This window comes from Diorhabda carinulata, chromosome 9, assembly GCF_026250575.1.
Source record: "Diorhabda carinulata isolate Delta chromosome 9, icDioCari1.1, whole genome shotgun sequence".
Lineage (NCBI taxonomy): Eukaryota > Metazoa > Arthropoda > Insecta > Coleoptera > Chrysomelidae > Diorhabda > Diorhabda carinulata.
In genome coordinates, this window is record NC_079468.1 from 19,895,819 (window position 1) to 19,923,510 (window position 27,692).

General features: G+C 32.5%; 1 protein-coding gene across 1 annotated transcript in view; it reads left to right on the forward strand.

Annotated features, from left to right (window-relative positions):
• LOC130897789 (potassium voltage-gated channel protein eag-like) overlaps positions 1–24,609 on the forward strand; it is a 39,482-nt gene extending 14,873 nt beyond the window's left edge. The window contains exons 4-11 of the mRNA XM_057806693.1: positions 1,812–1,969; positions 5,992–6,257; positions 9,057–9,256; positions 13,852–14,104; positions 16,872–17,372; positions 18,541–18,962; positions 20,376–20,642; positions 22,611–24,609. Coding sequence (XP_057662676.1) covers positions 1,812–1,969; positions 5,992–6,257; positions 9,057–9,256; positions 13,852–14,104; positions 16,872–17,372; positions 18,541–18,962; positions 20,376–20,642; positions 22,611–22,739 — 2,196 coding nt within the window. The 3' untranslated portion in view covers positions 22,740–24,609. The remainder of the gene's footprint in view (positions 1–1,811; positions 1,970–5,991; positions 6,258–9,056; positions 9,257–13,851; positions 14,105–16,871; positions 17,373–18,540; positions 18,963–20,375; positions 20,643–22,610) is intronic.
• Positions 24,610–27,692: the final 3,083 nt, after the last annotated feature.

Here is a 27,692-nt window from a genome sequence, read left to right on the forward strand (position 1 = left end):
GCATTAACTTACGGCTGGTGAAGATTCGTATGAGTTCTGTGGGTCTTGTTGAAGAATTCATCCATTGTTGTGAATGGCGGGTCTTTTCGGGAGTGTCATACAAAATCCATGTCTCATCACCTGTCAGAATGGGACCTCTTTTGAGATATTATTTATCCATTAGATAAAATTATTATTTCAGCATAATGGATAGGCAATAGCTGTGAAAAATTTTATAGTTGAAACGTTATTTATTTTTTTATTTATTTAGTTTTTCGTTTCTAGATGTTTAATAATTGTTATCATGTATCTAACCATTTTCCAGTAAAGATTAATACCAATAAGTTATTTCAATGTTGAAATGCAAAAAAGTATGAAAACTGCAAGTTGCAAACCTCAGTAACATATGAATCAAGCTGCTCCTGTGAATTAATAGTAGACAACTATATGAGGGAAATAAATAATTTCTATTGTTCAAAAAACCAAGTAGTAGCTCATTAACGGATTGCATTTACCCATTGATCTACCAGGGTAGAAAGGATCCTATCATATGACTGCAAGCTAATTAATTCCATCTGTTCCCGAACAACAATGAACGGGATCCAGGTTACCTTCAGATTATGATCGATCAAAGTTTCCGGAGTCCTATAATAGACAGGCCTACACGATATATAGTCATTAATACAAATCGCAAGAATGATTTGATGCATAGGAATCTTACGTGCTTTCAAATCTGTTATTAGATGATGCCATTTAGTTATTTTTGTTTGTAAGTCATCCACAATATAACTTAATTCTCCATAACTCTCAATCAAAAGTTTTCGCGCCACCCCCTGTATGTATTTAACACTAATTTAGTTAATATTTTCTGTTGTGGTTGCATGTCGTCGTGATAAATTGTATAAAATAAATAAATACGATATAAAATAAATTAGTAAGATAAAAAATAATAGTGGTGCGTGCTTTCAGATGAAATATTAAAACGAATAAATTATGATCATTTGTCGTAATTGACATTTTTAGATTGAATAACGTCCAAAAGAAAATCGAAAATTGCAGTTTTCACCACAAATATTGTGATGAGAAAACTTGTGAGCCACTAGTAGGAATAGAGTTTAGCACAATGCTTCATATTATTCAAATATGCTGTACGCACACGAATACATAGGATGTTGTTTATGTTGATCCTCGGACAATTACGCTTAATGCCTTATTTAATTTAAATGAAAATGGGGAAACTCTGTGACCAAGTAACAATAGGTATATATATAATTGTGACAAGGACAATAATTTTCCAGATATATTCCCAAGTTCTGAATATGTTTAATGAATTTCAACACAATTATTAATATGTTTATAAAAATAGTTATATCTCTTTTAATATCAATTGCAGATTATAAAAAACCTTTGACGACAATTTTGTTTGATCTACCATAGGCGTAGATACCACATTTTATAAATTTATAATTTTTGTAAATACTTTTTAAAATATTAAATATTATCGCATATAATAATAATAAACGTTCATATTTGGGATAATATCTTTAATGTTAGTCTTAAATAGGGTGTATTTGTTTCCAAAATATTGTGAAATTTTGGATTGAAATTGTAATTTTTTCTTGTTAAAGACCGTTTAGTCAAACAATTTCGAGATACTAGTGAATTTACTCTTTGACTTATCCCGATAATTTTTGTCACAAAAGCTCTATAACAAAAAAATCTTATGCTCGAATATTTACACAAAAAAAAACTGAATACCAGAATAAATTCATATATCAAGAAAATATAAATAGTGTATTTATTTAATATTATACATATTTTTTTAATTTTAGGGAATTGGTAGCCTATTCAGCGCTCTGAAAGTCGTCCGCTTACTACGTTTAGGTAGAGTTGTTCGAAAACTCGACCGATACTTAGAATACGGAGCTGCGATGTTAATTCTTCTTCTCTGCTTCTATATGTTGGTTGCCCATTGGCTAGCCTGTGTCTGGTAAGTATCAAATCTATTTCAGCTCAAATTATCATAATATCAACTCACAATGATTATAATAATTAAAATAGAACGTAGTTGTTTTTAAAAGGCTCAAATCAAGTTCAAATTTTGAATTTTCGTATTTTTAAGATACTTTGTGCATAATTACTTGAGTTACTTGCAAAAAAGCCTCGATCTTATTTCAAATGCCTAGATCGTTCATTGATCTTTTTTTGAGGTTTATGAGTTTGGTTCTTTCAAAACTACTTACTGTCAATTAATATCAACACTGCAAAAGTAATGTAATGATTTCTTGGTTCTCTCCATATCATAGAAACAGCAAATTCGAAGTGTTTTTTCTCTTTTTTTGACCATCTCCAAGTTTAGTTCAAAATTATGCTAGATAAACCTTTTTTATAAAGTCTGTAATGTTTCTTTGGTATTTTTTCATAACAAAGTCACCACAAATATAACAAAAACTGTTAGCAGAGTTTTTACAACGGCGATTAGACATTGCACTGAGCACATGGACATACAGGAACCGGAAACGTGAAACTGAGGTTAGTTTGAAACTAAATTAAACGCCATTAAGATAATATATAACGCTGCTCAACCATTTTTGCTCCAATTGGAGCACGGAGTATAGGTTGACCTCAATAGAGGCGAAGTGACCACGTAGAGAGGGATGAGAAAAAAATATCTAACAAGGAAGGATGGGAAAATATATTGAAGAAGCAACAGGCGATAGACCTATTTTAAAATTAAAAAAAAAAACATTTTTCTAATCATCAAGCCACAAAACAAACAATTCGGTTTCTCATTTAATTTTGGTTAGTGCCATTTTTGTCTCATAAGAATATTTTGGGCAGGTAGCATCACTCAAAATTCCTCTGTCTACTAATTCAGTTAACAAAGAAACAAGTAAAATATTTCGAACTGATGTTATAGAATCAAAGACGACTCTTCTAATGATCATATTGTTCACTTCTAACATTTTTTATATGATTACTCTATAAATCAAACAACTACCCATACAAAAAAGTATTTTCTTCACTAAGACGACTGTCTAAAAATCACTCACTCAAATCATTTCTATTAAAAAACTCTGTTTCTCTTATTCCAACTTCTTTGCGACTTTTCAAACAAGTACAACTCAATTCCTTCCAGGAGTTAACTTGTAGAATGTTGCCTTTTCACTCCTGTATCCTTTTTCAAATGAGTTTGACAAATAGTATATAGTATGAACAACTCGAGGCCCTTTTGCTTCGCTCTCCATGTGCCTTTAACTGACACTCAAGACTCGTTTTTGATATTCAGCATACACTCAATTTGAATGTAACGAACTAAGTGCCGTTTTGAAGTATGCTCTCACAACATAATTGTCTTTCCCTATTTTCATAATAAGTTATGCACTTCCAGGAAAACTAGTAATTCAATATCAGTCGAGGTATACTGGATGTTAATAACAACTTCTTGTTGGGTTGTTCAGCATTATTTTATTATTTTATTATTACTCCTAAAATATACATATTTTCTAAAAATTCATTTCCCTAAAGGAATACGTCTTAAAAAGAGTCAACTTCTAAAGCAAAATTGAAATTTTAAATAGAAGCTTACATATTCATATCAATTTCCTAAATTACTATACGAGGGTTGTCTGAAAAGTTTCCCACCTAAAACTAATGATGTCAGCACTTATTGACAGGGCCGGATTAAGATTTATAAGGCCCGGGGCTAAAATAATGACGGGGCCCCCTTAAGGAATTCGAAAACCCGGAAAAATTCACAAAATAATATCAATACGTTAGATTTGTTCCACTAGCTTAATTCGGCCCTGCTTATTGATAAAATGTTGGGAAATACATTTTCGAATATATAAAAAGATTCTCACTGAAATTTCCTCCATTTCTGATGCTTAGTTTTCGTTCGACAATAGATAATATGTACGAAGATACTAACCACCATTAACGACCTTAAAATTTTGGACAGCTGAATTCAACCGTGGCCGTATCAGCTTGATAGACAACGAGGGTTTGGTATGTCCTAAAACTGCTACAACCAGAGATATTAACAAAAAATTTCGCCAAATGGTATTGGACGACCGTCTGATCAAATTTAAACAGGCTATCGGCCTATCAAAACAGCGATTATCTTGATTTGACTTGAATTATTAATGATGAACTATCCTGACATTGGTGCTGCGTTTGCTCACTTAGGACTAAACTGCCATTCGAATGAACATTTCCCAGGTATTATTGATGCTGTAGATAAAAACCTGGATCGACCACTCCATTCATGAAACATAAAAAAACAGACAAAGCAGTGGATTGTGAATGACTAATCTAATCCGAAAATAGATGTCAATTTTTTTTGGGATAGTCATTCATCGACTATCTTTAGAAAGGTAGAAGAATATCAGGGGAGTATTACACATCATTGCTTGATGAGGTGTAGGAGGAAATCAAAATAAGTGCTTTTGTATCAGGACAACGCAAACTTTGGTGATCATCATCACGAATTGCGATTGGAATTGATTGACCGTCCAGCGTATTCGCAGGGTCTAGCACCCAGCGACTATTTCCTGTTTCCTAACTTGAAACTTTCACTTCAAAAAAAGATATTTTCATCAGACGAGGAGGTTATCGTATACGTAAATGCATACTTTGAGGATAAAGACGGAGATAAAAAGGAAACTATGTTGAAAAATAAACATTTTGTTTCTTCATTAGCTAGGAAACTTTACAGAAAACTCTCGAACAAATAAAGAATTGATATTACATATGTAGTGAATAGTTATGAATAGTTTACTTATTGGAAATGTGGCATAATTAAAGTGTACTAATTTTAATATATTCCGAGCTTAAAATGAAATTCAATTTTCCTATGAAGTACTCCTTAATCAAGAGTAGATAATTGGAATTACTTTATTACTTCATTGAACAATGAACAAAGATTAATAGAGTACTGTTTTTTTGTATAGTTCATTCAGTTTTTCTGGACATTTCATGACCAAGGCGATTACTTGTGTGTTAATCGTTCTTATACCTGCTAAACTATCGGTCAGGATATCTTTATCTCTCATCCGATAACTTCCATGTATATTGAATGATCAAACCTTCCAATAACTAGAGCTTACTCCTGGAAGGTACTGAATCGGTTGCTATTGATGAAAATCATTGGTTCTTGTCCCATATACAACTATTCCTATTGCGTTTCTGGATGTTCAATAATGTGAAATATTTCGCCTTTCCAATCAAAAATCCTCATCGCAATCACCCGATCCAATGAAGGTGCCTTCTATCCGCCTGAGTTTGTAATTTTTTTCATGTTTTTCTACGACAATGTGGAATGTAGGATAACATTGCCGATATTATCCCCTGTAGTACAGATACACACCAGCTTCTGGTGGTTATTATTCACTTTCGGAGCTATAATCTCATGCTATTCTTTCGCAAATCACGCTGTCTGTTGACGCTTTCCACGACATATTCTAGATTTGCTTCCAAGGCAATTCCAAGGACTCACTTGCCTTGCTGTTTTGAAATAATTCACCTCCTTCCTAAATATTTTGTTCAATATTATACTGGTTTCTTTTCCTTGCAAAGTAGTCACTCTTCTTTTATTTTAATTTAGACTCAAATACCATCATTCTCAACTAAGTAACTTTTTCTGGATGATGTTGCACATTTCCATCCAAATTTTTCTCTAGCCAAATATGTCAGCTGAATATATTACATGTAAAGAGAAAACAGATTTTACATTCATATAAAGAAAAACTTGGAAATTGAAAGAAAAAATTATGAAGTATGAAGTTCTCAATAATATTTCTAATACATGTTTTTGGTTAATGGCAAACTCCAAAGAGATTGTTGGTAGTATTTATATTACATTATGACTTAAAAGGAAATTAATTAGAAATGAAGAAAGTTGTTGTCTTTGCACATCATTAACAACTTTCCTGTTGTTATATGAAAAGCCTGATAGTTAGATATACAGAAATAAAGAGAGCATTTTGAAATATTCGTTATTTCTATTTTTAGGTATTCAATAGGCCGATCAGATGCTGACAATGGAGTACAATATAGTTGGTTGTGGAAATTAGCTAACATTACGCAAAATCCTTATTCGTACGTTTGGCCTAATGACTCAAGTACACCCGAATTGATAAATGGTCCATCCAGAAAAACAATGTACGTCACGGCATTATATTTCACTATGACCTGTATGACTTCGGTAGGTTTCGGCAACGTTGCTGCAGAAACTGATAACGAGAGAATATTCACGATTTGCATGATGATTATAGCAGGTAAGACAAAACATTTGATTACCGGAGTTTCTAGTTTTCTAGTTTTCATTGACGATGTTAGTAAAATATTTAATACATATAATTTCAAGAACATTCTGTATGAGTAGATTTAAAAAAAAACTATATTTTGAAGTAATGTAGATTCAGAGATATGCCCGTACTTCAATATTTAGATATTTAGAGTTTCTAATTCAATGTTCATTGAGTTCGAATGGGTACGAGTCCTTAACTGTAAAAGCTCCGTGACTTTTGTTTTAGAATCTACATTGTATTATAACAATTTAAAACATCATCATTAGTAAGTATTAAATGAATAGAGGAAAGATGTAAAGGGATCATTCTTGAAGATTTGATGGTATATGGTTTATTGGGCATATGTTTGGGCTGTATCAAAAGCAGGGAAGTGGAAAATGATGATAATCGATACGGACCTTCCCAGAATAAGATGCATGTAATCCAAACTTGACGTGGCATGAGATGGAGCAATGCGTAGATAAATGAATATGAACCCAATCAATTTCTGATATCAAATTGGCATGGAAAATGCATGGAAATATTAGAGTAGGATCACAGAGAAATTGGAAGCGAAAATTGACGACGAAGAAGAATAAGATACATCATCAAATTATCTAAAATACTCTGTTAAAATTTTTCGTCATCGATTTTTCAACGAGCTATGTTATGAGATGGGATATGCGTGCAGAAATAACAGATGTTGAATAGAAAGACATTAAGGACACTATCCGCTATTATCATTAATGACAGCATAAAACACTAAACGAAAGAAATTGACTAAAGATTATTTACAAGTCCTCTCAAACATAGAAACACAAAGGAACATTTGGAATGATTCTTTAGAACATTAGGAAATAAATTCAACGGAGGAGGAGAGAGATTATAATGCCATATGGGTTCAAGGTTAACAACAAAAGAAGGTAGAGAACTTTTTAAGACCATGAATGCCAATTATTATCAACAATTTGGTATTTACTGGGGAGCTTACGTATAGACAGACATAAATAAAATTCCCGATACTTTAGACTTTTGTGTTACTACAAGAATCGATACCAAGAAATGCAAATAGAATACTGATATCATCTGACCACTCGGTAGTAACACGGATACCGTTACCTTTAAAATCCGAATTGGAGATAGACTCAGAAGTTGAATTAATGACCAAGAAAATACAACAAGCAACATGAACCACTACACCACTTTCCTCTGGGGAATTATAGAAATGTCACCTCCACTGAAAGAAAAAAATCTTAGTAAAAAGACAACTGCGGAAAAACTGGCAACGAGACAAAACAAAAGAAATAGAAAAAGATAGTAAAAAGAGTGATACTTTAAATTGACTAGTCTTTATAGTCTTATAAAAAGTGTCTGGTTGCAGCCTTGGATTCTTCGTTTTATTAATAGAACGCTACTCACTATTTTATTGACATTGTAAGTTGTACGATACTGGAAAGAAAATCTTTATTTTCAATTTATTTAATTTGTATTGGAATGAAGGTTGTTTTATCTTCACATTTATTACTGTAGAAATCCATTTCACGGAATGTTCTCATGCATATATTGATTCTATGTTTTAACCTTGAAGAACCCCAGGAAACATGGAAACTTCCCTTTTTAAATTTTATTAAAAGACGTACTGAAGGTAAATCACTTATAACTCTGACTATTTTCATTTTAGCAAATGTCTGAAGTTTCCAAACACCAGAAAGATCATTAATCATTCTTCTACTTTACACATAGCTGGCAGCCAGTTTTCGTATTAGATTAGATACGTAAATAGAATGCGTTTTTTCTTCTACTGAAATTGATTTTTAATTTCAAGCAAAAAATTTGGTATGAACTAATACATTAATTTTCAGAAACAAACGGTAATTGGTTAGGGTGTTTTTCAGATCATTTGGGCACTCAGATTGTGAAAGTCTTTTTATTTATGGAATAAATGATTAATTTTGTAAAACTATTGTTGTCCCGGACACAAGTCACATCCACAACATATATAATCGTTTTCTTATTGGGAACGTGGCAATGAAACACCAAAGTAGACTAACTTTATTATATTTTCCGAGCTTTCGAATACTTATGTATTCATCGTCTGGGAAATAATTAATTGAGATTTGTGGTGGCTTTAAGTTGTACAAATTCTTTTAAAAATTTTAAATTCATAGGATTCAAAATTCAGCATTCAAAATGAACGTTTTCTTATTGGGAAGTCACTTTGAATATTGAATTTTGAATTCTATGAATTTAAAATTTTTAAAAGAGTTTATACAACTTAAAGCCACCACAAATCTGAATTAATTATTTCCCAGACGATGAATACATAAAGTTAGTCAACTTTGGTTTTTCATTGCCACGTTCCCAATAAGAAAACGCTCATAATACAGCTGGCAAATACTTCGTTACAATTCATATGTTTCTAAAAATTTGATTTTAGATCTTTTCTGTTACAAAATTAGTTTTTTTCTTAAATAATTTTTGAAAGATAGATAAAATTGACGTTTCGACTTTTCTTTAAGTGAAGTAAACAAATAACGCACGTGGCAATTGACATATAATACATGAATATTCCCTATTGTACAATTTTATAGAAGATGTCTCAAACTTTTTTTCTTTTTTAAACTGGGAGCTGTATATTCACTGACACATTTTCTAATAACACGCTAAACTGACATTTTTCTTCCGTGAAATTCTTCTCACTATATAATTATATCAACCTAGTTATATTTATGTATCAAAAATTTATAGAAATTATAATGACTATTCACGAAATAAACTTTGTTTCAGCGCTATTGTACGCAACAATATTCGGTCACGTTACTACGATAATTCAGCAGATGACATCAGCTACTGCCAAATATCACGATATGTTGAACAACGTACGGGAGTTCATGAAACTTCACGAAGTTCCTAAAGCTCTTTCTGAACGGGTGATGGATTATGTAGTGTCAACTTGGGCTATGACGAAAGGCTTGGACCAGGATAAGGTATGTTCTTGTTTCAGCTCGAGTTGTTTTGTTCGATATCCTATTATGAATGTGATTTATCGCTGCAAAGGTAGCGAGGTCGCGTTTCAAGCGAACAGTGCATTTACTAAAAATATGGGAAACGAGGAGCTACACGGATAAATGATGCTAGATTTTGTTAGATCTACCCTCAGGTTGAAAAAATAAATACTAAAACGGTTTTTTTTCTTAAAATATATATATAAACAAAAGAACTTTGTTTCAGGGGTTGAAACGCGTTGGAATTTCAAAAATTCTCGACGTTTCGGCTCCCACTTTAGAGCGATTATCAAGAGAATGGTGGGGATAGGGTGGTTATTCATTCATTAGTGAGAAATGATCCGATTCCGTGGTTTCAATCTGCCTTTTCCTTGGAATTTTACCGAGAAAATGGAGAGCCGAAACAAAAAATATAAAATGATTGAAATAAAAATAATTGCTTACCATTAAGAGCACTGTTACAGTACAGTACTACAGGCCTATAAGGCCCATGACTTATTTTTCATTTGTCATCGGTCTTCAATTTCACAATTCATCTCAACAGGCTGCGATTCTGTACTTTTGCGCTCCAATTCGGTTCTACATCTCTAATATCATCCAAAAATGCATCAAATCATTTTTTTGATCTCCCTCTCCTTCTTGTAGCTCCTCCACCTTCTTCAATTGCCCTTTTTGCAAATCTTTTTTCCGGCATCCTTTTAGTATGCCCCAATCATTTTACTCTTTGGGCTTTTACGTATTTTGTTGGGTATTTATACAAATCCTTCAGTTCTTCGTTAGTTCTTTTTCTCGATAGTCCTTCATTTGTTTTAATTCCCCTAAAAATTTCACTCAACGCCTTCCTTTTCCATATAACCAGTTTTGTTTCTTCAGCGTTTGTTAAAGCCCAAGTTTCACTTCAGTTTGTAACTGTTGGTCGTATTATTGTTAAGTATATTTCCATTTTGGCTGCTCTAGATAACTCATTCGATTTTATCATTTTCCTCAATAATCACATGGCTTTCTTTGACTATTTATTTCTGTCCTCTATTCATTTGACAGTGCTCCTACCAGGTATTCGAATTCAAAAACTTTTTCTACCTTAAATTTTTTGTTATTTCTTGCTTAAATCTCTATATATTCTTTTTTATCAATCACATTTTGTCTCACCACCATATACCTTGTTTCCTCTTGGTTTATTCTTAATCTATGATTTTTTTCAGTCTCTTCTAGTTCACAGAATGCTTTTTCCAATTATTTGCTGTTTATGGTGATAAATGAGCTCTGTTGTTTGTATCTAGCTAGTAAAATTTTTTCCAACACCAGATTAAAAGTCACTGTCGAAATTAGAACTCCCCTTTTCAACCCTAAATGTCTCTGATACAATTTCATCAGTCGTTACTCTGATGTGTGAGTTATCTAATGTCATCTCGACCGACTGCACATTTGTCCCGGGATTCCTGGTGTTGAAAGCCTGGTTAAAATCAATAAACATAACGTCTCAATGGTGAATATCGGATCCGTTGTTTCTCTTCCTTTCTTAAAACCTCATTAGTATTCCCCGACTATTCTTTCTTGGTACCTAATACTTTATACTTTATAAAAGACATCAAGAAGTGATATTCCTCTATAATTTTCACATCTACTTGACTATTGGACATATTATTCCATCTATCAGTCGTTTGCTCTTCATTCCAAATTTTCTGTATTATTCTACATATTCTTTTCTGTATATCTTCCCTGCCGTATTTGATAACTTCTGCAGGGATCTCATTCTCTCTTTCGCTCTTATGGTATTTGAAATTTTTCTCTGTTCTAAGATTCCTCATCACTTAGTTCCGCCACGTGATCCCCATTGTCTATTTCGTCTCCGATATCTTCTTCCTGTTCCCGTTATTTTTCTTGTCCATTTGATATTCCTTCAAAGTATTGAGTTCAAATCTTAACTTTTTCTTGAAGATCTAAGAAAGCCTTCTCTCATTGTCCCTGATATAAGATACTTGGTGATTAACTGTCCTCTCTCTTGATTTTTCAGCCTCTTAGTAAAAACTTCTAAACTCTTTGTTTTTATTCTCCAATATTTTCTAGTTTCTGAATATTTTCTCTTTGCTTTTATTCAGTTTTTAGTCGTTCTAGATTCCTTTCCTCTAGTCTCTTTTTACACTCCTGAATTTTTCTCCAATACCAGACATATATTTATGAAAAGTATAAAATACCACTACTTGAATTAAGCAATTTTCAAGCTTCATTAATAATACAGATCTTTGTATTATCAGCGCTAATTTCTCATAGAATTTTTTTAGAAACTAACGCATTAATTCATAAATATAAAAATAATGAGGAAAATGGAAATATTCTAGAAGATATCTATTTTTTGTAACAAAATAATGAATACATACCCTTCGACTAATGATGAAAGCGACAATTATTTTTAATAAAACCTCCCTTATATCAATTTGTGAATATCACTTGTGGACATAATTGCGAAAATGTATCACAAGCTAATACAAATTGATGAAGGGTTGACGAAAACGGAAAAGTTGTTTTCCATGTTGGTGTATTTACCAACTCCAATAACTACCCTTTGGACGAAACAAATTAAACGTATTTTGTTACATTTGTTTTCAAATTTTACAAAAATAATCAAATAGATGCCAACTTTTTATTTTAACAGATCGTATTTTTGAAACTTTGATAGTTGGAGTTTTTATTTAAATAAATTATTTATATTTACCAGTTCTCGAATCACCCCGTGTAACCGTAATTGCGGGTTCGTACACTACCAGTAATTTTTTTAACTGTTTTCGATATTAGTATTTATCAGGAATAGGCAAATATTTGTAAAGCGCGGGACATAATGAGATTTTAAAAATGTCTCCCGAGCCGCAGACCGTATGATATGGACAAACACGAACGCTTTGGGTATTTTTCCCCTACCCAAGAAATGTTTTTAACAAAACCACTAGAAGTGTCATATTAAAACGTTAGGACAAAGAAATTTGCCAATTAATAATAGATAATAGTCTGTGCTTTTTTAAATCTTCTCAACAAGAAGTAATGATGATGTCAAGATGCGACCAGTGCCTGAAGTGGTAAAAGTCTCATAATATGGCCAAGCTGATTGCTTTTCAACATAAATTTACAAATTTTTGAGAAACATTGTTTTTGAATCAACCACGCAAATATTTTTATTCCATATTGATTGGGCTTATTAGAAATGTACTGTTTGGATAATTACCGTTTCCAAAACGCTTCCAACTTTTAATTAATTGCTCCATACTCGCTAAGGGTATAATTTTTCTTCATATAAGGCTGGTTATAGCCATCAATTTGTTGATCACGAGTTGAACGCAAATACCGCAGCAAAAATAAAAATCGCTCTTTGGACATGGTCATCCAGATCTTTGCAACGCCGGTACCGTTTTTGCTCCATAGCTTTGCAGTATTGACACAACTATTCTGTAAACAACCAGTCGAATATAACAAATCCTAGAAAGCGTTCATTACAACGAGATCAGTGGACTTTTGAAAGTTTCTGAGAGACGGAATCGATTTTTGGTATAATCGACAATACATTCCAAAACTTCAGCAGAAAAAAAATGAACCTCAATAATCCACTGGATTCTTTACATGTTTTTCTGGTGGTCAACACCTGGAAGAAGAATATCAATGTTAGATCGTTGTGTTCTAGTTTTAATGTTGCCCGTCGTCATCATCACTAGATTATTTTGTATCAGAGTTTACAAACCCTCTCTCGGTGGTATCATCCTCCAAGTCCCATCCATCAACTGCAAACTTTTCTTCTACAAGTACTTTTTCAAGCAGTTAAAGTAAACATTCCTAGTCTCTTCCACAATCCAACTAATATATTACAAAACAAACCACATTTTATTTTTAGCCAACCTACCGACGCGACGCTTTAGGGTGCGATGCTTGGTCTAAAAGTAAGAAGCTATACGATGTAGAAGCATCCATTCTTACGGTTGTAAAATTGAAGCTGTTGAGTCTGTGAGACTTGACGTGAGTACTGAAAGGTTAATTAAAACTGAACACTCTATAATGAAATTTATAAAGATCGTTAACATTCCTCTGGATTCACTTGTGACCATAAATAAAAAGAGGTAAAAAGAATTGGAAATTCGTTGGTGCAAGTTAGACCCACACTTGAGACGATCTAGATTGTTCGCTGAAGAGATTATATAGAAAATTGATATTGTCAAATATTATGTATAATTCATGAGTTAGATGGAAATAACTATAAAAGAATTAATGAATCCCGTGACTAATCAAACCTATAATAATTGAAGAGTTTATTTTCGAATGAGACAAATAAACTGAACAAATTTGTTACTATGGTTGGACAAAACTCATTAGATTGAAATGATTAAAAGGGACAGTGGTATCTGATTTAGAACATTATTCATGAGTACCAATACAACACTGACAATTATACTATCTAATCTAATTGGTTCTAGAAATTCAAGTAAACATATATTATTATTTATTCCACTATTTGAAGTAGATTGTGGCAATATAAGAAGGTTTTAATATTTTTAATTTATAATTATTTAGTAATACGACGAATAATTTCTTTATAGGTACTAAATTTCTGTCCGAAAGATATGAAGGCTGACATCTGCGTTCACTTGAACCGAAAGGTATTTAACGAACATCCGGCTTTTCGATTAGCATCTGACGGATGTCTTAGGGCCCTCGCAATGCACTTTACGATGTCTCACTCTGCACCAGGAGATCTTCTTTATCATACTGGAGAGTCAATAGATTCCTTATGCTTTATAGTCACTGGATCATTAGAAGTTATACAAGATGATGAAGTTGTTGCAATTTTAGGTAAGTTGATGTAACAAAACATAACATTCAATTTCGTGATCTATTCTATATGAGTGAATTTTCATTTTACTGTTATTTTGCTGAAAATCGCAGAATAAAAATGTGTTATAAATATAAGAAAAAACTTAAAGAATCCGGTATGATTCAACACTACTCTTTCCTACAACTTTCGCTTTTTCTTCTTTTCACTTCAATTCCAATTATGATTTATAGTAAAGTATGACGGCAACTTTCTGTATAAATAGTGTAATCAGATCAAAAGCATTTCCAACTTTGAAATACTTGGAAAATGAAAAGTTTGGGAAGCTTTAACAAAGTAGTCACATTATTCAAGCGATAATCGTCAACATTTTTTCTCTGATAAAAACAGTATTGCAGTAAAATAGAATAATGTTCATACAAAAACTGGAATGAGGAAAAAATTTTATGGTATATTTGAAGATTTGTACATTTCAAAATGATGAATTTGGAAATGCGCGTATTACAAAATAGAAAATTCAGAACCAATATCGAAAATCGTGTGATAAAATTTTGCGGATTTTAGAGCTTAATTGTTTTTTTTTTTAATATACTGTTATTGAGAATTCATTTGAGCTGTTTGTCAAGTGTTTATGATATTTTACTAGGGTAGTATTGCAAAGTGAACTATACATTTTTGCACTTTTGAAACTGATAAAGTACAAGAATCGCGCTAGAGTAAGAGCCGAAGTTGCTCTAGCTTGGTTGCTCGTTCCTTGAAAATTTAGTTACAATAAATCACTTCAAGATTGTCACGTTGTCACTCTTTATCTAGTTGAATCGTGACTACAGAAAATTAATCAATATTTAAGTGTGAATTTGAATAATCAAGGTTGTCTATTCGCAAGCGTTCACATTCTTTGACAATATGTCGAACAACAAAGTACAAGAATTGAATGAAAATTTTGAACATTTTGGCAACCTTAATAACATTTTATTCTCGGACGAAGACCTCTTTCACTCAAATGAACATGTAACCAAACAAACTTATAATACAGAATACAAAATTTTCAAATCTTAAATAACTATTTTCATACAATTAAACATATTTTTATATTGTAATTGACCATAATTTCAGTCCCAGACGATGAATACATAAGTATTCGAAAGCTCGGAATATATTAAAGTTAATACACTTTGGTGTTTTATTTTTCCACATTCCCAATACAAAAACGCTCATAATCTAACCGGTAGACTTCCAATACATGTAGTAGAACCCATGGACATCTTATTAGGACTGCACAACTCGACCGTACATGCACAACTCCGATTATTAGATCACAAATTAATGACAGCAACGAGTGAACTAGAAATCCATCCATTAGGATCCATCACGGAAATGGGGGGGGAACTTCCTTGGAATGATGTTGCTTCAACTTCAGTAACCCTTCCGTGTGTGCAAACGAGGTTTCGGAAGTAATCTCGGCAGGTATGGAAACCTATATCCTTTACTCCTTCAAGGGCCTTACAACAAAAATCAATGATTTGATAAAATCTGCACTAGATTAGTGAGCAACAAAAATGCTATTTACACGCCATAGATGCTTGCAAGGAACGATATAATGAGAAAGTGAGTAACTTTTCAATCGCCCAACTGGATCAGGGACTTTCTGGTATATAACAAAAGCTTCACCATTGACTAGAGAAGATGGGTCATCGAAATGACCGCAAAAGGGAAAGCGGACATGCTGGGTCGCATATTTGATTCAAATTCAACTCTTGATTCGCTGAAAAAACTACCACCCAGTCTGCCTGGAGTTGGTTCATCGAGCTTTACAAAATATTAGAAAGCCAACCTAATTGTCGGTTGGGGTGTGAAAATATTTCTAAAAATAGAAATCTATCGATATAGTTGTATCAACTAACCCTAGAGTTGGTTCATCGATGCTAGAAGAATAGAATTTCGGCACGGAGATTTGGCAAATCGTCTCAAAGGCTTGGGTATCAATAAAGCTACTGGCTCCAATAAAATACCACGAATTATATTAGAGGAATGAGAAACTAAACTAATAAGTTCGCCATTCAAACTCTTCTTCTTATCATATATAAGAGGTCTTTTCCCTGCAGATTGTACATTTGACCTATACCAAAAAAGAAAAAACAACGGTTCCCAACAACTACCGTCTGATTGTCTCAGTCCCAGCCATTGGCAAGGTCATGGAGAAAGTCGTTAACCAATTAAATTTATTATCAAATTTTAAGGTTTTACACTCGAAAGAATCTACTGAATAAAGTGTGTCATTCCTACTGTATATTTCCCAATCACTGATCTTTCTCATGGCTGAAAAAAGGTCAATTTAATTCTTAGACTCCTAATGCTGAAAATTCTTACTTCGAGCCCTATTTTAGGCAAGTTCCGATTTTTATGAATCTTTCACATTTCAGACTAATGTTAATAAAACTGATTCGGCCAATCTTACAACAAGAATACCATGTTCTCGAACATCCTATTGCTTAAGCAAGTCGTATTTTGGGTAAACTCGAAAGAAAGTAGTAGTAGTAGAGTGAAAGATCTTTTAAAAAAATTTTTTGTGATGAGAAATTCTAAAGCTCTAGACTCATATTTGCAATACCTTTCTAAGCTTTCTGATCCCCCAGATCGTCTCTTTTTTAGACTTTCCTGACGAAGAGAGTCAGAAATATTAGTGTAACATTATTTATAGAAATATTTATATATTATAGAAAATTTATAGTAATCTCCTTCTCCACTTCATTTTAAAATAAATTTACAATTATTACTTTTTTGCAGGTAAGGGTGATGTATTCGGTGACTCGTTTTGGAAAGACAACGCAGTAGGCCAATCTGCTGCTAATGTGCGTGCTTTAACTTACTGTGATTTACATACTATAAAAAGAGATAAATTATTAGAAGTGTTAGATTTCTATCAAGCTTTCGCTAATAGTTTCGCGCGAAATCTCATTTTAACTTACAACTTAAGACATCGTTTAATATTTCGAAAAGTTGCCGATGTGAAACGGGAAAAAGAATTGGCTGAAAGACGAAAAAACGAACCGCAGTTAGATCAAAATCAAGACCATTTGGTGCGGAAAATATTTTCAAAATTTCGAAGAGATCGGAGTCAACATGCTGCGGCACCTCCAGCTACGCCATCCGACGTCGAAAAAGGAGACGAGGCTAATGATAAGAATATTTCAAGGGTGATGTCGACTACGAAATTATCTGCTGTTGCTGAAAAGGATGACAGCAGTGGAGGAGGTGTCAAAACCACTGTTGCCCGACCTGCCACTGGTAAGTCGTATAATCTAAAAATAATTAAATTTATCATACTCTGGCAATAGTATATTCCAAACAATTTAAAAAAAATTATTTATGTAACGAGCGTATAAAGCAGCCTCTTTCGACGAATATGAATATGTGAATGATCCATAGGCGAATGCAACAATCACATAAGTCGAAAAAGACTTTTACACACAAATTACATACAATATTTTTTCTGCTAGCGAAGTTTATTGGTGATTTTCTTCACGCATCAGTGCGATTGTTTCTTTACACACTAGGGCGTACATTGTACAGAACAAATAATCTTTGGATTCATAAAATTCATTTTGCACATACGTACATAAACGATATAGGCCTTATAGTTGATTTAGTGTGCAGTTCTGATAGGCTCGTCGTTTTACACGATGTCTTTTGGTAGGAACGCTGATCAGACACCGTAGTTTGAACCTCTTAACGTCACGGTGCAGTTTTGTGCATATGCTTACACCTCATATATTTTAGTGCTGAGGACTAACCTAACCAATAACGTGGTTTACAGCTTCTTCCTCGTCCATACACCAGTGGCATTCTGAATTGTTCGTGTTGCTTAAAGTATAGATGTTTTAGGTGCTTTGCCTGATTATACGAATGGTCACAAGTCAAATTTCGCACCTGTGGAGCAGTTGATTGGTAAGACAGGAAAAAGGTTTATATACGTGTGCATTAGATTATCTCATGAAATGTCTTTCCTTCCATTTCCGCAGTTTATAGTAGGAGCAGACCACAGATATTTAATAGCTACAGTTTAAGCTACACCAAGAATTGATTCTGAGTTTATTGATGATACCCAATGCAGCTGGACTTTGCAACTTTTTTTTTATACTTCAGTACAATTTCGGTTGTTATTGTTTTTACAGCAGCTCTGCTAGAGACCTTAGAGGCTCTTAAATTGATTTACTATACTCTCATAATCTGCTTTACCTTTGTTATTCCTAATATCGCGTTCTTGGCTGTCTGAAGGTGTCTTCAAATCATACATCCTCCATTGGTATTTTTGGTTAACTGCTCAACTTCACATTTGATGTTATATAACCCTCATAAAGAATTTTCTTACCTTTTGCGTAATGTTAAAAACTTGCATATGTATATTACCAGTAAATCTAAACAAACTCTATAAATGTTAAATCTATATTTCTAGCTAGAGGAAGTAAATGGGGTAGATTGTTAGGTTCCGCTAGCTTAGATTCGGGTTCAGAAACATCGACAGTTCCTCAAGGTTTCACAAGAAGCTTAAGCGCCAAAGATCCGAAAGAACGTCCTAGTTCATCATCATCTGGTAGCTCTGGAAACCAACTAACGCCTGGTTCAGGAAATAAGATTTTTCCAAAACTTCAGAAAGTGTCCACAACATCGAGTCCCGGTATTACTAGACAAGACACCATTGACGAAATGGGTGAAGTGGACCCGCCACATTCGAGAAATTTGTCGTTGAGAAAGATGCAGAGCTACGATTGCGGGTTGCGAGACCCTTCGATCGCTTCAATGTATCAAACAGCCGTCCCTGATGCTATCGCGCCAATAGAATATAAGGAACTCATGACCAATCTCATGGATTTTAAGGTAAGATAAATGATTTCTATATGAAAGAAGCGATGTAACGAAACCAATTAACAAAATATTAGATTCATATTTAATAAAATGTTGGTCATACACTTCAAAAAGTAATATCACTTTTTATATCATACGAAATTGAAGCGCTGGGAATAGTTTTTGTTATATTAAGTGAAAACTAGCTTAAAATGAATCGATGTTATTACGGTTAAGCATGTGTGTACTACGGTCACCGACATATTGACGATGGTATCTCATCACCAATCCTTGCAAGAATGCTCTCGACCGCCCCCAGTCCGACTTCAAAGACTCATCGTCTAACTAAGATATTGATTTCTTCGTTTTTCAAAGGCCTGTCAAGTCACTTACGACTACCTTCGGGAACTACCAGTTCCAAGGTTTACTACTGGTGTGCTGAAGAACGCAACCAGGTACCGTCGAACGTCATGAGGCTTCGAAAATGATCCCTTATAGATCAACAGACTGCTTGAAAAGTACAGTGCACTTCTCTTGAAAGTCAAAACATTACAGCACAGTGTTGGAAATTATTTTTCTGTGATACCGGAAGTCCTAGCAGACATACAAAGTACTACGTATCCGGTTTTGTGGAATTTACGGGAAACTGTTTATTTCGATAATGCAAGGCCACATTGCACAAAATGAACTTTGAAAAAAATTCATGAATTGGGATGAAAGATACTGTCTACACCCCACCATCGATATCACACTCTTTGCTACAACGTTCTTTAAGTGGTAACAAATTTGGATGGTGACAAAAATGTCATCTTCAGCTATTTCACTGAACAAATCGATTTCTATCGGTCCAGCATTGGAAATTTGCAAACTAGATGACAAAATATTGTTGGTAACGAAGAAGATTGATTGAAAATATTTATAAAAATTATAAAATGAAGATTAATACAAGAATACTTCTCGTACCTTTGTATAAATAATTATTGGAGTGTACATATTTGTGATAATTAAATTTCAATAAAAAAAAAACAGTCCATATAAAGTAATTGATGTCCTGTAATTAAATTTCAAACAGAATCTTTCAATAATTTATGAAAACAGACGTAATTCATTTCATGAAAAATAAAGTGAAGTCTGTATGTGATATTTTGCCAGGCCTTTTAGTGTTTGGACTCTATCCAAACATCAAATCGGTTTCTACAGAACAATCACTAATCTATTTACTACTTTACATGAATTTTGGGTGTTTGCGTATGCAACAAAACGATATTTTTGAAGGTTTGAATGTTGGTGTTTCATATTAAGCTACTTCCAAAGTTGCAAATTGTGAATCATCTTCTTAAGAGTTTTCGAACAGTGTAATGTTCTATATATTCACATATTTGTACTAAAGTACAAATAAATTATATAAATTATAATAAATCATGTCATAGTCGTTTTGCATCATAGGTAGACGTGAAATTAGAAATCCAAAAAGTGAATCAGAAAGTCAATCGAATAGAGGAGATGATATCTGAAATACTAAAGCGATTGGGATCAGACAGCGGTTCGAGCTCCCAATCACCTAACGAGACCGAGTCCAAAAAGTCTTCCAATACACCACCAGAAAGGCCTACGGACCTCCTACCTCGAAATACGGAAGGAGGAACTGGTCTAGGTCCAGTCATATTAAAAAAACGTAGATCAAAAACGAGAATAAAGGGATCTGCACCCCAGGTAAATTTCCCTAGTAAATACGTAACGTTTTATAAAATATGAAATTACGATCTCTATAAAGAAAACTAGTTATCTTTCTACATGTTGAATGAAAATCTAAAAAACAAAATGACTGTTCAGTTTCGAATGAAAACAATTGGAAATTCTAGAAAATTATTTAAAATAGAGTAGTCATATTCAAACGGTATACATTTCTTACCATAAAAAAGTTGTCTCAAAAACGGTGTCTCATCCCACTTATCTACATTGATCTGCTCAGATCAGGCGCCACAACCGAACAAGATGACAGATTTATTATTTAACTGTTTCTGAGCTTAGTGAAAGGCTTCTAGTGATGCGAAATATGTATGATAGCTCGGGACAAGGTACGAGTCTCGCTTTGGTCTATACTATACACACCTTCGAGTCAGAATGTGCAGATGATCAAGTGAGTCATTCGTTCAATGTATTCTTTGTGGGGCACGACCTTTCGAAAGAGATTATTTTCTTTTAGGGGTTGAATCAATTCCGTTCGCTCCATTTATTTGTGATCATAGTTCTAGATTTGACTGGACGATCTCTCGACATGCACTCTATCGAAGATTTGTGCGATAATTTATAAAGTCGAGGTGTGACTTAAATCAGCTCTCAATTGTGCTTCCGGATGAATGGGATAATTTACCAGTGGAGTACGTCCAAAAGTCAACTACGTCTAAGTCTGGCAGGATTAGAGACATTCGCCGCCCACTATTCTCAGAAAACTTGAGGAAAATGAAGAAATAAGTTCAAAGAATATCTTATTTCATAATTTTTGGTTTGTAATCAATGAACGATTATTTATTTGTGGCGGATTTTGTGAAAACGAGTTATAATTAAAAGACGAAATCTGAACGATCGGTTTCTTATATTGCCTTTTATTCAAATTACATTCCCAACTCAATTCATTTATTTTAATAACTGAGAAATGAACAGGTCTAGTTTTGTACGAGGATAGTCCCAGAAGAAGATTCTACTCTGGGTGAGACTGGTTTCACGTTATCAACAGTAAAATATCGGGTAGCAGAATTTAAACAAAGCAGTACGACTTGCGAAGACCAGCAACGCAATGGTCGACTAAAAGAGGTGTCGAGTCCAGAAATGTTGAAGAAAATCCTCGAAGCGCACTGGATGATCATCGACTGAACATTCGAGGGCTATCAGACATAGGAGGAAATTTAAAAAGTGCGGTACATTGCATATTAGCTGAAAATTTGAACATTAGAAAGCTGTGTGCAAGATGGGTGCCGCGTTTGTTCACAATAAAACAGAACAACGTCGTGAAGATGTTTCCATCGAAACAAAAAAACATACAAAACAGTGGACTGTATGGATTTATAGAGAACTGAGTCCAAAGAAAGCAGAGACCGTTCCATCTGCATGCAAGGTCTTGACATATGTTTGGGATCCGCGTATGATAATTTCCATTGTCTATCTTGAAAAAGAAAGAAATATCAACGGCGAGTATTATACGTACTCATTGCAAAGTTTGAGCGAAGAAATCTAGCAAAGAAGGCCGCATTTGGATTGCACCAGCTCACTTCCCCTTTATTCCAATGTTTAAATTTAATCAATTATAGTTTGATTTGCTACCTCATGTACCCTATTCGCCAGATTTAGCCACCTCGGATTATTTTCTGCTTCTAGACTTGAAAAAATGGCTACTGGAAAAGGTAACGTCAGCAGTTAATGGTTACTTTGGGGAGTTTGACGATTCTTAAAATCAAACTTATTGAACATCACTGGGAAAAGTGTATGGAGCTAAAAGGAGATTACAGATACTTCTGGGATCATCCTCTTATATTTCAAATTACGCATAATTATGATTATATTGAAATGCTAGATAACTATTGAAAAATAATTATTGCTGAAAACATATTTTACCCATTTTTCGTTAATTGAGCCTAAAATATTAATATTCTTGTGCTAACAAAAATCGTTTGTGATTTGTAGGTTCCAACACCTTCGAGTGGTAAGGCGACGTCTCCAGATAGTGCCGCAACCAGTCCTACTGAAACGACAAAAATGTTAGAAGAGCCCATGCTTACCCCGTCCTCTAGAAAACCCAAGGACTTTCTTTAACAGTAATAATTATGTTTTAATTAGGATTTTCATTGAAATTAGAATATAATTAAAGTTACTTTTTCTAAAGAAACTAGCACTCGTCTTTGAAATGCTCTCTGAAAAACATGAAGTACAACTCAAAATAACAGTACTACATTCAAGTGTTCTTATAGTGAAGAGAAGCAAATTAGAAAAAGGCTGCATACGTAGTTTCGATTTTTATTCACTAGAGTGGATAAAGGTTTCATTAATGCTAGGTGAAATTAACTTGAAGGTCTAAAATTCTAGGTACTTAGTTTGAAAATTCTTCAAATCAAATTTATATTATTAATATGAAAACAAATAATTTATCAGGTTAAAATACTCAATGGTGGTGCTAGAAATTGGTAAAAATATGTCATCTAACATTTAATAATAATTGTAAAAAAGAAAATTTTCAAAAATTATATACTATATACTAGTCACTTGTTTCATAACGAAGCAATTGTAACAAAACGAAAAATTTGTAATCATACATTTTATATATCGACTATGAACGTCTCTAGCTTCATTCATGTTTCTCGTAAAATCATTTTTCTGCCCTCTTCTTTCAAATGTTATTATTGTTGAAATATGTCTATTTTGTTAATATTACTAAGTACTATCGGTGGTCATACTGATTATTCTCAATTACCTGTGAGACATACTATTACAAAATTAGTTACTCGAAATTCCTTACCTGAAAGAAAACGGAACTTATATTCAAGTATATTTTCTAAATTATACATTCATCCTTATATATTTATAATAGATGATTCCGTACAGTGTGTTTGACGAAATAAATAGTTGTATACTACTCTCTGAAGGCTGGGGACGGCTCATGCCCGGGAAACAATCCGTAATTTTTACAGATATGTAGATTTTCAGATCTTTCTACATGCCGTTCTAAAGAAAATTATAATAAATTGTAATTACTCATTGAAAACACTTCCTCACGGTACATTTCAAATAAAGAAACAACAACGATTTTGTATTAATGTGTGGCCAGGAATAGTGGGTAATAATTTTTTAGAGGATATCTTGAAAGCTTGGTATTTGCAACACCGGTAAACACTAGAATCGAAATGAGAATTTTTTCCTTATATAAATAACACGATATTCCTCCTATAAGTTATTTCAATGGATAATAACAATTTTATCGAGTTAAGCAAAGATTGAAAACTTCATTTTTGCTATCTTTAGATTCTACAGGTTTTCCCTGTAACTGTTTTAGATTGTTAACCGTTAGGCTTGAACCGTCCCTGGACTTCAGCAGTGTAGTAGAATTATTTATACCCTCAAACACACTATATCGTCATACGTAATCATCCATTAAAAATTCATAATATTTGAAAGTATAATTTAGAAAATATACTTAAATATAAATTCTGATTTCGCAACTTTAAATGCCTATTACTCAGAAACCAAGGGTTGCATGAGACTTTTTTTTCTTACCTACTCACTCTCGAATGTATATTACCATAATTCAATTATGCTCAAATACACACGATTAATTTATAATGAACTAATTTCTTGCACTACTAGAAAGGGGTAGAAAACACACGGTCTGATTTTATTTTCACTGGTTTTTCAACTTATACCCAAAAAAACTTTTTGTTTTAACATTCACATGAATAAATTGGGGGAACTGAATTCACTTAGGCAGGTAGCTGAAATTTTTATTGTTTGTCACTTCTATGAAACAAAATTTGAGTTTTGTTGCATCACAATGAATCTTAGGATGAAATTGTAGACTTGATATGCTGTAAAATTTATTTCTATCCATTTGCAAGGCAACCTTCGATTATTTTCATATGTGGCTATGAAAATATAGAAAAAAATTCTAAATGATTTTATTCTAATTCAAAAATATTCCCAATTTCTCCGCAAAAATAAAAGTACTTGTCTATACAAAATCCAAAATCCAGTCTTATTGTTCTGCTTTATTTCTGTTCTGTTCTGTTAAAATTTCTAGAAATCCCACGTCTAAAATAACTTTCTTCTGCTATACCATCTCAATACACTTTCCAAAATTTTGTGTGAAAGTGTGAAAAACTGTTTTATTTTAGTTTAGGAATTGTAAGTCTAGGATCTGTGGAATCGGAGTGGCATCGAGTAAGACATGAGAATCAACGAAAACCGTTTGTGTTTTGGTGTTTCCAGCATAACCTCAAAAGTAGCAAAAATATTCATAGACTAATCATGAAACAACCTGAAAATTCAAAACCAAAATAGACATTTAATTATTCATAGAAGAAAACCATATACGGTGTGGAACTGTGTCTGAAACATCAAAAAACATTAATGTTAGTTTAAGAGATGTTCAAAATTTCGTTATTCAACATCTCAGGCGTGATTGATCTAATCGCAAGTTGAGGAGTTTCTTTTTGTATTAAGTACTTGGAGCATACATCCACAAAAAGAAATCTAATGACGTCAGATCAGGAGATCGTGTCGGCCATTCTATCGATCCGCGCCTGCCTATCCACAGATTTTGAAAAAATTATTTCAAATACTACAGGAAATTGATTTGGTGAATTTGGGGAAACTGATAGGAATAATCATTTGTAATGAATATTGATTCATGAGAAATTAAGTCAATACAGATTTTCATTATCTTATGTTTCGTAGAAATTCACTTTCGAAGACACTTTTAGAAACAAAATAAGGGTAGAAAGAAGATATATGAGAAGTCAAATAGAATGGATGAAAACAGAAGAATCTATAAGATATATTTACTCCACTTTGGATAAAAGAAAGTTATTAAAAAAAGATGTAAATTTCTTGTTAAAATAATGACTTTTTTCTTAGTTTACCACACTCTGAACCCATTGAAAAATATTACCCTTAAGCAATGAAAAAGTTCCATTGGGTAATTTGGATAAAAACATTAGAATTTTGAAAGTTGATTTAGTAAAAATGTTAATAATTTCGAGATATCCTCAGTTACATAAGAAGAGGTTGAAATATGGTTAATTTTTAGTACGACTGGGACATTACTGGTAGTGGATGGGGGATTCTTGTTATTCCGTTGTTCATTTAAAGTTTCAAAAAATATATAGATATATATTATTTGTACAGTTCAGAGTTTACAAAATATGAAATAGAGACTTAACCATGTGTACTTAGTGAGAACGAATTTTTCTCATGAAATTTCAAAATTCTATTAATCAATATGAAACTGCTAATATATGAAAAACGTCCAAAAATACTTTTTCTGAAATACTAAAACAAAAATTCATATAATTTCATATTTCAAACAAGCTAAATATTTGGCAATTGATTGATTGATTATCAATTCTATGAAAAGCGTTATAATATTGTTGACTATTTCTTATAATTTCAAAAGTATTGAAAGAGCTGTCTCTGATTTTCTTATATTTATTTCATGACAGTTTCATTGGATAAATTTGAGTTTACATAAAATTTTTCAGCCACTTTCAATTTTTAATGCATGTAATCAATTTCCCTCCTCTCTTTTAATTATCCTAATGAATAAATATTTATTTTTGTACTCTTCTAACTCATGAGGAAATTTTTTTAATTAGTAATTTTTGGCGGTTCCACTTTTATTAAAAAAATATTTAACATTAAAAATTTTAAGGTAATGCATTATTAATATAAGAAATATAAGACAAACATCACAATATTTCTAAAGTAGAATAAAAACTCAGGAATAAGGAAACAAAATATAAAAACATTAACAAACCGTTAAGTAGCAAAATACAAAAATCAAATTCAAAAACTGTTGAAAGTGACTGAAATAAAAAGAAAGATGAATTTTTTAATGATAAATTATCAATTGAATATGAAAACAATCTGAGCAATTTGAGGAAAATTCTCATAATTAACGTATTAAATCAAATTTAATTTGTTGTCAAATACTTTTTTGATATTATTTGAAATATAATCGGAGTGTAAAAAATATTTTAATATACAAAACACATTTATTAAGATAAATTACAAAAATAACTGTTATTCAAAAAAAGTATTTATAAGAATGAAAAATTAACTAATAATTTAATTAATTAAATAATTAATTGATGTATTATTCTCACTAAGTTCACCTTTTCACAGTTTATCTTTGTAAAAATGATTATATACTGTTAAGAATTATAAACATTCTATAAAATGTTAATAAAAAAATTGTAGATTGGAGAAAACATGCTTAACAGATTTTAATATGGTGTACTTTATTATTCAGGATGTCTTAATACATTTTCTCTATTTATAAGTGGATAGATTTTATAAAAGCTTCAACATCGATGATGATTGGATATATCCGAGTGGTTTTTCTCCAATTCTGCATTCATTACACGCTCACATATTTATATTCTCCAATATATTTCACTGTCATAACTTATTTTTAATCCATTCATTCAAACTTTACAAATTTTCATCATCCCACAGAATTTCATTCATATAAGAATTTGATTGTAGCATATTATTTGATGTCGGAAAATATGAACAGTGATTTACCTTCTTTTTGACCGAGCAAATATTTGGAACGAATGTTAATTTCAAAGCTTTATCATAATTTTCAATTTAAGATATGATTTTGATGAAAAGACTCATCAACGACAGAAATATGGGCAAAATGACACAAAAATATTTACATATGAAATATCGGAAATATTAATTATGATCTTCCTCTTCAAATATGTCTGGGAAACTTTTCTAATTACGTTGCGGCTTCAGACCCGCAACTTAAATATAATCAATTTGGTATTTTTCTGTCATTTGAGGAAATCGAATCCGTTTGTTAATCAAAAACTTCTCCTAGCACTAGTTGCAAGATCGATACGTTTTGTGAATATGATAAACGTAACATCGATCTTGCACTGAGTACAACAAAAAAAAGTGTTCTTTGCAAACTAAGTGAAAATATTGACAAATTTTTTATTGCTGTATATATTTCTGTCTGTAAATACTATTTCAATTTTTATCAACATG